The following is an 11,440-nucleotide window of genomic DNA, read 5'->3' on the forward strand; positions in this document are numbered from 1 at the left end:
TTATAAAAAATATGATAAATACTTTAATATTTTAAAATGAGAGCTAAAAAAAGTTGAATACAAACACTTTTGAGATAGAAGTTTTCTGTAGCTGAGAGTATGCAGATGTTTTCACACTAATTACAACAATTTCTTCTTCTTCTTCTTCTTAACATACACCAATTGTTGTACAATGGATAGAACATTTATGGATATATGGAATTATTATTATTTACATGAAGAGAGAATTAACAAAACATATTTTGTAGGCCTAAATAAATATGAATAATGTTTAATTTAAGTTTACATTAGCAAAAAAATAGTGTCATAACATTTAACCGTGATATGTATAAATGTTATATATATATAAAAATTTAAACGTATACAGTCTATGATTCAAGTTTCAAAGAAAGTTGAACGTTTCCACCCGGACACCAAACAGAGACACACCAGGTTAAAGCTGTGTTGCAGTCACATTGATCCGGGTAGATAAGTGGGTGAAAGGTCCAACTGCAGTCAGGAGTGACAGCAGCACACAAACCCCTCTCACGCAGCCGACCAGGTGAGATGTTATTTCTTGTTTTTAAATTTCTCTGTGTGTTCGACGTTCCGGTGTCGGTTTCATTCAGTCGCCGCTGTTGTTGTTTTGTCTTCCTGCAGAGCGGAAACTAAAAATGTCTAAACAACAGCAGCCGATCAGTCCGCTGAAGAACTTCTTCGCCGGAGGCTTTGGAGGGGTCTGTCTCGTCTTTGCCGGACATCCACTCGACACCATTAAAGTAATTACTGCACTTATTGTGTCTCTCTCTCTCTCACACACACACACACACACACACACACACACACACACACACACACACACACACACACACACACACACACACACACACACACACACACACACACACTACAGTCAGCAGAGCCAGAGACCGACGTGTCACATCTTTGCTGCAGGTCAGCTGTGTGGATGTAACAGACTCCTGTGTTCACAGAGTATGTCAGGCTGCTGCAGCCCTTTGACCCACATTCTTTTATGAGTCAGCTCACTGCTGCTGTCATGGCCTCCTGTGCACACACAGATATCTCACCTGAATGCAGGGATGTTGCCATCCATTATCACTGCAGGAAGTAGTTCAATACTCTGGGATAGAGCTAGACTGGTCGATCAGCCAGTAGCAGCTTATTGCAGACATACCGTGTGTCGGCCAGTAAATAAGAAATTGCAGTTCAGAAAAGGCAGATATTTGTTTGAGGAACTGTCCTCATGTTTTATTTGTTAACTGTAAATTGTCCTGTTCATACCAGTGTCACAATTATTTTAAATGTTTTTGGCCACTTAGCTGCAGAGTAACACGCTGTAAACACAACACCACATATCATCACCTTCATAAAGTCATTGTTACAAAAACATTTGGCAAACATTTACCTGTTTCCACATCAAGCAGACCCAGAGCAACATTAGAATTCACTTGGAGGCATGTTCAATATTTGCTCTCTGAATATTGGACTTATTATTGTAGTCTGTGTTCAGACTCATCCTGAAGGTGTTGTGGTCCAGGCTTCGTGCAGGCCAGTCAAGTTCTTCTATATCAAACTCTGACAGCCATTTCTTAATGTGCACACAGTGAGGTCCAGACTGCTGCATCTGTGATGCTGGATTCTTTTGTGTTTTGAGATCATTACAAAGTCTGTCGTCTTCTTCTTCTCTCAGGTGCGTTTACAGACCCAGGCCAAACCCAAACCTGGAGAGAGCCTCCTGTATGCTGGAACCATTGATTGTTTTAAAAAGACCTTAGCCAAAGAGGTGAGGATGCGTGCCGCCTTAATCTCTGGAATATGATAAAATATGGTCCAAAATGTCTGTCCTCCCTCATGCTGATGTTTCCTCGTCATCTTCTTTCCTTACAGGGTGTGAAAGGACTCTATAAAGGCATGTTGGCCCCTATCATCGGAGTCACGCCCATGTTTGCTGTCTGTTTCTTTGGATTTGGACTGGGCAAGAAACTACAACAGAAGACCCCCAATGATATCCTAACGTAGGTGATTGCTCTGTCGTAGGGGGTTCACTTTATTCGTTCTGTGCACTCTGTGGGTGATGATATGTAAGCACATACTCTCCTGCAGGTATCCACAGCTGTTTGCTGCAGGGATGTTGTCTGGTGTGTTCACCACAGCCATCATGACTCCTGGGGAGCGCATCAAATGCCTCCTACAGGTCAGAGGTTATGTGTTTGTACAGACATTCAGGATTGAATCGCTGTCTTCTGTGCTGCTGAATAGTAGATTCCTAACATGCCAAAACAGAGCTGGCACTGTGTGTGTGTGTGTGTGTGTGTGTGTGTGTGTGTGTGTGTGTGTGTGTGTGTGTCTAGATTCAGGCATCAACAGGAGGGGTGAAGTACGCGGGACCCATGGACTGTGTGAAGCAGCTGTACCGAGAGTCTGGGATCAGAGGAATCTACAAAGGCACCGCTCTGACTCTCATGAGAGGTGCTTCTTTACTCTGATAGAGCCGAGACTTGACGGCACAAGTTGCTGTTAAGTTTTACTTTTACAGTGTGTAGATAATACAATGACACTGTGGAAAATCTTAAACTGTGGAGTTTTCCTGCAAACAAAGTTACTGTTAACATTGGAGCTGCAACGATTCTGAATGTCTTTTGGTTGTGGACAAAACAAGACATCTGACAATGTCATCTTGGGCTTTGGGGAACACTGATCAACATTTTTCAACATTTTATAGACCAAACAATTGATCGATTAATCAAGAAAATAATACAGATTAATCGACAATGAAAATAATCATTAGTTGCTGCCACTAAAACACTGTGTGTATGCATGAGGTGGAGAGAAGAGAGAGGAGAGAGATAGGCTGCTGTCCCAGGCTGGGCTTCCTGGCAGGGAGTTGAAGGTAGTTGAAGGACCAGGTATCAGTAACTTAATTTACTGATTCACTAAAATACCTTTCTGACATTAACCTGAGAACAACACACAAAGGAGCTAAGGACTAAATCCTGACAGCTCACAATACACAAACACTCTGAGCGCCTGAGGAGCAACACAGTTCTAACAAATTTTATCGGTTACACATTCACCTATGGGGCGAAGTAACACTTTGTTGGTACGTTGTCTGTTTAAAGGTTTTGGGGAGTTACTACTTCGTGTGGAGGAAAAAAGTTGTATAAAGCCTTTTGTGGCTCCACAGGGATCTTCAAGAAGTCTGACGAATGACCTTGAGTCAGTGTCAGCTGGGGCTTAAGTTAGAAAGTGGCTCTGGAGGTAGAGCGGGTTGCCCTTTAATCGGAAGACTGGCGGTTCATTGGGCAGGATACTGAACCCTGAATAGCCCCTGGTGGCTGTTCCACCAGGGCATGAATGTGTGTGAATGGTGAGTGCGATGTAGTGTAAAAGTGCTTTGAGTGGTCGCAAAGACTAGAAAGGCGCTATACAAATACAGAGCATTTATATTTACAAATCTGGGGTTGTGGAGTTAGAAAGAAGTGAGTTCTGCAGCCGCTTTGTCTTGCGTCATGTTGTCATGATCTTTAAGAGTTTCCTTCTGACACGTGCTGCTGCAGTTAAAGCACAAATTTAAGATTTAAGCGCTCACTTGTATTTCTTAGGTGCTTTGAAGACATACAGTACTAAGAAATTGTTGAAAAGTAAGAATGCTTTCAAAAATAGACATGTTAATAGATTATATTTATTATCAATTTACAAAATGCAAAGTGAGTAAACAAACAGCATCTTCTAGGTACACTTGCACAAAGTCAGGGGTTTTTGTATGCATATTGTCAGGAGTATGATTAAACAATTACACCAAACAGGTGCTAATGATCATACATTCAATATGTGGGTTGAAACACAATCATGAACTGAAACAGAACCAGTTGTGTGGGAGTAATACAACTGTGTGAGGAACAGCCAAACTCAGCTAACAAGGTGAAGCTGCTGAAGACAGTTTACTGTCAAAAGTCAAACACCACAGCAAGACTGAGCACAGCAACAAGACACAAGGGAGTAATACGGCATCAGCAAGTCTCTCCCAGGCAGACATCAAAGCAGACAGGGGTTTCCAGATGTGCTGTCAAAGCTCTATTAAAGAAACACAAAGGAACTGTCATTTTCCCACACCTGCCTAAAACCTTTGCACACTGCTGTATCTAACTGCTGGCTGCCAGACTGCTTAATTGATATCTTCAGATAGTTGACATGAAATGTATTCTATTGTCTCTGTTGATGTTCTTATTACCACTCATATATTCTGCCAGAAGAAGTAAAGTCAGTTATTGATCAATTAAATGTAACTATTTTTCATATGTTATGGTGGAACATTTTGCATCTTTTTGTTTTGTTTGTTTTGTAACTCAGATGTTCCAGCAAGCGGGATGTACTTTACGTCCTACGAGTGGCTGAAGAACCTTCTCACTCCACCAGGAAAAAGGTGACTATTTGTTCCTTGTGTTTACAACTGTCTTGTTAATAACAAAAGACCTCTGAGCAGCCGGACTTGTTGTCTTTCCCCTGCAGCCACAGCGACCTCAGCGTTCCCAGTGTGCTGTTTGCTGGAGGGATGGCCGGGATCTTCAACTGGGCGGTCGCAATCCCAGCCGACGTACTTAAGTCTCGTTTCCAAACAGGTTTGTTTTTTTAAAATTCCACAGTTTGTTGAGGCTAAGATATCCGTTTTCTTTTTCTTATTATTTGTAGTTTAAATTGTTAATTTATGAAAGTGCTGAGAGATATGGGTTGCTCTACTGTATTTTGGTTTTCACTACTACTACTACTATCATTACTAAATGTAGGATACTGAAAAAAGCCAGTTGGTGAAAATAACCTGCTTTTACAAGCGTGTCTTTAAAAAAATTTGGCTGAGTTTTCTGCTGTGTCTCCCTCAGCGCCTGAAGGGAAATATCCCAACGGTTTCCGGGACGTTCTGCGGGAGCTGATCAGGGAGGAGGGCGTGGCCTCTCTGTATAAGGGCTTCAATGCTGTCATGCTTAGAGCTTTTCCTGCAAATGCAGTGAGTACACTTCACTTATTCTTCAGTTCAGTAACGCTGTGAGAAGGGCCCAGAGGAGCTGGGTGGTACATTTCCACACGTGGTCATAAATGAGTCGTACGGAGTCTCAGTTATTCCGATTTGATGATGTAAAATATGTTGCACAGTTTAATCGGGAATCATATTAATTAATACTTACATGCAGTGCAATTTATTCTCATAAATAAGGTGAACAGGAAGACAAATTTCATTTAAACTGATGCCGTTTTCAATGCGTCAGTTGAGCAATTACGAGCCAAACTTTTAACTCATCGGCAGCCTCGTTGATTACGTGGGCTGTTTGTATAGCCTAAGTAAATGTTTAAACACAAGTGGAATGCATTTGCTTAACTCTTTTTTAAAATTAGTACCTGGGTCATCCCATCTTGCATATCTGTGTCCCACTCCACCTCCGTCACTACTCAGGAGGGATGCGCTGTCCTGCAGATCGGTTATACCACCATCTATAGGCGTTGGAAGGGTTGGACAAGGAGCTCGCTCACATACGCCACATTTCATGTTGATTGTGATTTATAAAGGCAAATCAGCATAGGACGTGTGCGCGCACAGTTTTATAAATCAGAATATTTTTGTGCGTACGCACTTCCTACGTTTTGTACATACTCAACCTTTAGGAGTCTTTTCTATGTACAGTTTTATAAATGAGACCCCTGGACTCTAACCCGTGGATTACAGTAGCTGTAATCCACGGGTTACAACTCTAGTAACTCCAATATTCTTGCACTCATACAAGTGAAGAGCTTTTGTTACAACAAAGGTTACAACAAATTAGGGAAAATGTTTGTCCAATGATCACAAGACTTGTGCTTGTCAGACAATATTTCATTGTGCATTTGGCCAATCACCAATAATTGATACCAATTTATCTTTTTTGTTTTTTGTAGTGGACAGTACAGCTTAAACAATTCATTAAACAGTCAGTCGATTGTCAGAAGATAAATTGCTGCATTTTTGTCTCGTGTGATCGTAAGTGTAATGTTTTGGGTTTTAGATGGTGTTAGAACATCTGAGTTATTCCTTCCATCACTATTATCCACAAACTAAACAGTTTTGTTTCTGTGTCTTTTTCTCTCAGGCTTGTTTCTTAGGATTTGAGTGTGCAATGAAGTTCCTGAACTGGTTAGCACCGGACCTGTGATGAAGGCTCCACGTCAGCCTCCTATGTGAATCCCAGGGACAGAACTCTTGAACACAACAGAGTTATTAGCAGTGCGCACACACTCACTCTGAATCAAACAATACCAACAGATGTGAACACTTTCCCAATAATATGCTGGATTGTCTTTGAAACATTGTGGTAGAGCATGTGGATCTGAGGGTCCAAAGCCGAGATATTGCGATGACTCTGTAACAGTTCCAGTATAAACACACACACAGACAGACAGTCAAATGTTCTCACTCCCTTTTGTTTAAATTGTCTTTTTTTTTTTATATAAGAAAAACGGTGAACTGAACATGCTGTGCCTTAGCTTTTGTTATCTGTGAGCCGGTGCGCATATCAGGGAAAAGGTGCATTTTGTTGTACTGTGTGTGTGTTCAGTCTCTCAGCAATACACACCTTTCAAACTGTCTGCTTCCTGTGTGGTCGCACTCAACTCAGTGACCGATAATAACTAGATTTTCTGTTTGTTTTAACGTGAAATAATGTGAGAAGTTATGAGATTCACTGACTGTATACGAATGTCAGCATGTATAGAAATAATTTTTAAAAAGCTGGATCCATAATTAGAAATTAGACTTGCCGTGCACAATTTCTCTTTTTATTTGAATTATTTGTGGAGTATTTTACAATATACATATAATGAAGTCAACTGTAACAAACACCTACAAGAAAAGATGATGATAATAATAAAACATATAACTAATCAAAAAATATTAGCAGTTATTAAACACCAGCAATTCTTTCCATCATAATAAATAATGTAAATGTAATCATCATTAGTAATGCTTTATGTTTTCCGTTGTAAGTCACATAACATTACTTAAGTTACTAATTCTGTCTCGTTTCAGTTTTATATACAATGAGTTACTTTTTGTTTGTTGTAAACCCCTATAAAGTTTTAAGAGGGTTTTATTGTTTGAATTTAACAGCACGTGCCATTAGAAGAAGTCTTGTGCACCTCTTAAAAACATCTATGATGGTGTCTGATTCTGCAGCAGTAAAAAAAAGGTCTCTCTCTCTCTGCTGTTTCTTTGCCAAATCAACTTCTCATGTGTAATCCATCGGACAGCCTTTAATTACATCTGATGTGAAGTCCTGGTCAATACTTTCCAACAGGCCGTGCTAAATAAAGAAATCAATAAACTGCCGGGCGTTCGAGAGAGTGGGACGAGAGGAGGAGGAGTCACTTTGCTCCTGTGATGACAGTCCAGACACAAGTAGAGTTTTGATATTACACATCTAAATATTTGTTTAGTTTTGGTTTTGAGGTTAAGTGTGAACTATCAACATCCAAACCCGTGACCTCTGAACCTGCATGATGAGTGCTGTTGAGATACCGGCTGGTTTGAAAGAGCTGCTGCAGGGATACACAGTGGAGGTGCTTCGCCGCAGGCCGCCAGACTTGGTTGAATTTGCATTGCAGCATTTTACGCAAATTCTGGAGAGCCAAAAAAATGACCAAAGAGCCAAGAAACGCAGTGCCAGGCCGGCACGGAAAGGAGTGACCTTTGAAACAAAGTCAGATAAGCCCAACAAGGATGAAGAGGAGGAGGACGAAGATGCTGATAGTGAGTGTTAACTTATTACATTATTTTTTTTCACGTGCTCCAAATTTAGGCTACTCTAAATGAAAGCTGTAACTTTTATAAAGCTTCATAGTGCCAACACCACACAGAGTGAGCTGACATGTGCACGCTCCCAAAAGACATTTCATTGATGCAAACCATTGGCCTGCAAGGTCAAAGTCAGGCAAACATCCATGTGAACAAAAAAGCGGGCTAGATGCTGCAGACAAAAAATACTAGCAGATCACATGATACAGAATAACACTAATTAACAAGACCAGTTCACTATGCATATAAAAAAAAACAAATGGAAAAATGTGCAGAGACATCAAATGAACTGTAACAATAACGTATGAGGAGCTTCTTTATGCTTTAATAGACTTGTGAAAACTGATCTCTCTCTCTCTGCAGAGTCCACCACTAGTAAATACAACCGCAGAGTTTCAGGTCAGTAACTGGAACAACATGTGTAATGAATATTAATTCCATTTGACCCGCGGTACAGTATTATTATTTGTTTGTCCTGCTGCAGTTTGTGCAGAGGCTTACAACCCCGATGATGATGAGGACGATGATTCAGAGCCTCGGGTCGTATATCCCAAAACAGACGAGCAGCGTCGCAGACTTCAGGATGCGTGCAGAGACATTTTACTGTTTAAAACACTGGAGCAGGTACAACAGTGCAAATGGTTGTCCTTTTTTTGGTCGAAATTTGAATATAAATTTTAGGTTTTACATACACAGACAGGCGGGCACCTAATGTGAGTGTAGTATACAAAAAGTACATCAGGCCAAAACCCATCACTCCTGTTCTTAGATCTTTACACGGACGCCAGTGTCAAAGCACTGAGTATAACGTTTTTGATTTACATTGTACGGAATGCTTTGGGGCTAAAATACAGTCCAGATATGCTGCTCTGCATACTGTAGCCTACTGTGCAGTTGCAGCATTTGATTTTTATGCTCCACATATCTGGAACAAACTCCTTAAAAACACAAGGTCCACACCAGCTCTCAGTTCTTTAAAATGGAGGCTTAAGACTTTTCTGTTTGACAGTACATTTTATTAAATTGAATTTAATATTTATTCGTTTACACTACATTGTGTTTCTCTTACATCTTGTCTTAACGCCTTGTTATGTTTTATGTAAAGCACTGAATTGTTATTGAAAGGTGCTACACTGATAACCTTACCTCACCTAATGTCCTCCAGGAGCAGTTCTCTGAGGTTCTGGACGCCATGTTCGAGGTGTTGGTCAAACCTCAGGAACACATCATAGACCAAGGAGATGATGGAGACAACTTCTACGTCATAGAGAAGTCAGGGGTGGATTTCATATTATTTAGTTTCTGATGTTTAAACTAGGTACACTGTATCAGTCTCATAATGACGTGTTCTCCCTGTCCATATGTTGTATTATTTCCAGGGGTGTGTATGATATTTTTGTGCAGAAGGACGGAGCAAGCGTGTGTGTTGGAAAGTATGACAATAAGGGTAGTTTTGGTGAGCTGGCTCTCATGTACAACACGCCGCGAGCTGCCACAATCGTTGCAACACAGGACGGCGCCCTGTGGGGCCTGGTGAGTCCGACAGAGGATGATGATCTTCAGTGCTTCACTGCAGAGTACAGTTTCTGAGGAAGTGTATGAATGTGTTGCTAAATGGTTAAATCCCCCAGCTTGTAATGTTACTGCAAGTAAAACTATGGATGAATCTATGAACTTCTGCACATCTCAGCTGAAATAAAATCAAAGGTGGAACTGAAGCTACGATGAACTACATTTTTTGGTTTGGTGCTCTTCCAGGATCGAGCCACATTTCACAGGCTGATTGTTAAAAATAATGCGAAGATGAGGAGGATGTATGAGGCCTTCATCGAGTGTGTTCCACTTCTGAAGTCTCTGGAGGTTTGTGATAGAAAACACAAACTCTACACAAACTAATGGTAGAATAGGTGGACATTTAGTCCCCTTATACTTCATGTATTTGATGTGTCATCATGCTTCACTGTCTTTTCACAAGCTCTCTGAGAGAATGAAGATTGTGGATGTTTTGGGAGCCCGAGCGTTCAAAGACGGAGAGTGCATAATTACACAGGTACAGTGTTTCTTTGGCTGCCTTATTATTATACAGTAACAGGTTGGACTTAATAAATGTGGCATTTCTGCTGCATCCTGTGCTTGCAGGGGGAGGAGGCCGACTGTTTCTACATTGTGGAATTGGGAGAGGTGAAGATAATGATAAAAAGCAAAGTAAGTAGTGTCCATTATTATAATTGAATCTATTTTAGTTCATGAACCTATTTAATTTCTTAAAGTAAAAGTGTATTATTACACGCCTCTGGAGAAACTAGAGGTTAAGTGTCATGCTCAGGGACACACTGGTGGATGTGTCACAGTGGGAATTGAACCCAAGTCTCCCACACAGAAGACATGGCTCTTATCAGTACGCCGTCACCATCCCAGGGTGAATGAAAAGTGTAACCTTTTTATTCACCCTTTTTTCCATTAAGTAGGTATAATTATATATATATATTTTTTATTTATGTCTGGTGATGTTCAAGAGGTTGTATTATGCTCATTTCAGGTTCATCATTTTATTAACAGGTTTACATGGTTTCATTTTCAACAAACACCATATTTTTGTCATACTGCTCATTGCTGCAGCCCCTCTTTTCACCCTGTGTGTTGAACGCTTCGTTTTAGCTATGGAGTGATACATCTTACTTTAACAAGTTCTTTGTTGGGAGTTGCACATGCGCCGTTTTGAGTTAAGGACTACTAGCCAATCAGTAGCAGAGTAGGGCGGGTTGTGAGAAGCCGGTAAACACTGCTTCGGTTCAGCTGTATATCCTCCTACCAGCTTAGCAACATGGACTGGAGCAAGAGTTTCAGAGTGGTGAGTTATTAATCAGTAACAAATGTATCTTTCATCCATAAAGTAAACTGAGCTCTGTCTCTACATCACAGTAACAACTTTATGTCTATTGACTGCCTGGAGAGTAGCTAGTGTTTGGAAGGGAGAGGAGAGGCAGCAAGCAGACGTCTTGTCACAGTGTGCAGCAGCTCAGAGTGTTTTACTACCGGTGTTTTTGAGGGCGTGTCTGATTAGCCAAGCTGTTTTCAGGCAGTTCAGAGCACCGCGGTGAAGTTAGTTTTAAGTTGGATATTCGACAGACATTCACCCAGGATCCAGTGACGGCTTTTTAGTCAGTTCACCCAGTGACGGTTGTATAAGTGCGGTTAGCTCACCTCTGATGGCTCGCTTTTAACCAACGGGGATTAGCTTAGGGACCATCAATAAATTACAATTGTGAGAACAGTGTTATGGGAAAATCATTATTTATTTCAATAGCTTCCAAGTCATGTGACACAGGGACTTCAAACCAATGCCGAATTGTAGTACTGCACTAGGCAAATGAGACACACCCCTTCATATTTGATTTGAGTGCATATTCGAATTTATATGAATATTTATTCATAATTTATTGAAAAAAGTGCTGTTTCTTTTTCATTAGCTTCCAAGTCATGTGACACAGGGACTTCAAACCAATGCCGAATTGTAGTACTACACTGGGCAAATGAGACACACCCCTTCATATTTGATTTGAGTGCATATTCGAATTTATATGAATATTTATTCATAATTTATTGAAAAAAGTGCTGTTTCTT

At 40.7% G+C, this 11,440-nt stretch overlaps 2 protein-coding genes across 4 annotated transcripts in view; both read left to right on the top strand.

The window, feature by feature from the left end:
• The first annotated feature begins 391 nt into the window (after positions 1-391).
• Positions 392-6,612, top strand: slc25a20 (solute carrier family 25 member 20). The gene is made up of 10 exons (XM_046075826.1): positions 392-541; positions 640-758; positions 1,691-1,783; positions 1,888-2,015; positions 2,104-2,194; positions 2,352-2,469; positions 4,351-4,423; positions 4,510-4,619; positions 4,878-5,002; positions 6,117-6,612. The coding sequence occupies exons 2-10, from the start codon at positions 654-656 to the stop codon at positions 6,177-6,179; spliced, it is 906 nt and encodes a 301-aa protein (XP_045931782.1). The 5' UTR covers positions 392-541; positions 640-653; the 3' UTR covers positions 6,180-6,612.
• A 909-nt stretch (positions 6,613-7,521) lies between these two features.
• Positions 7,522-11,440, top strand: part of prkar2ab (protein kinase, cAMP-dependent, regulatory, type II, alpha, B) — an 8,900-nt gene continuing 4,981 nt past the window's right edge. The window contains exons 1-8 of one of the 3 annotated variants that reach the window (XM_046075810.1): positions 7,522-7,771; positions 8,180-8,215; positions 8,301-8,440; positions 8,982-9,088; positions 9,196-9,349; positions 9,575-9,676; positions 9,792-9,866; positions 9,956-10,030. In XM_046075810.1, the coding sequence (XP_045931766.1) occupies positions 7,522-7,771; positions 8,180-8,215; positions 8,301-8,440; positions 8,982-9,088; positions 9,196-9,349; positions 9,575-9,676; positions 9,792-9,866; positions 9,956-10,030 (939 nt within the window). The remainder of the gene's footprint in view (positions 7,772-8,179; positions 8,216-8,300; positions 8,441-8,981; positions 9,089-9,195; positions 9,350-9,574; positions 9,677-9,791; positions 9,867-9,955; positions 10,031-11,440) is intronic. The other 2 variants (XM_046075812.1, XM_046075811.1) reach the window with 2 other exon arrangements.

Source organism: Micropterus dolomieu, linkage group LG18 (genome assembly GCF_021292245.1).
Source record: "Micropterus dolomieu isolate WLL.071019.BEF.003 ecotype Adirondacks linkage group LG18, ASM2129224v1, whole genome shotgun sequence".
In the NCBI taxonomy this organism is placed as follows: Eukaryota; Metazoa; Chordata; class Actinopteri; order Centrarchiformes; family Centrarchidae; genus Micropterus; species Micropterus dolomieu.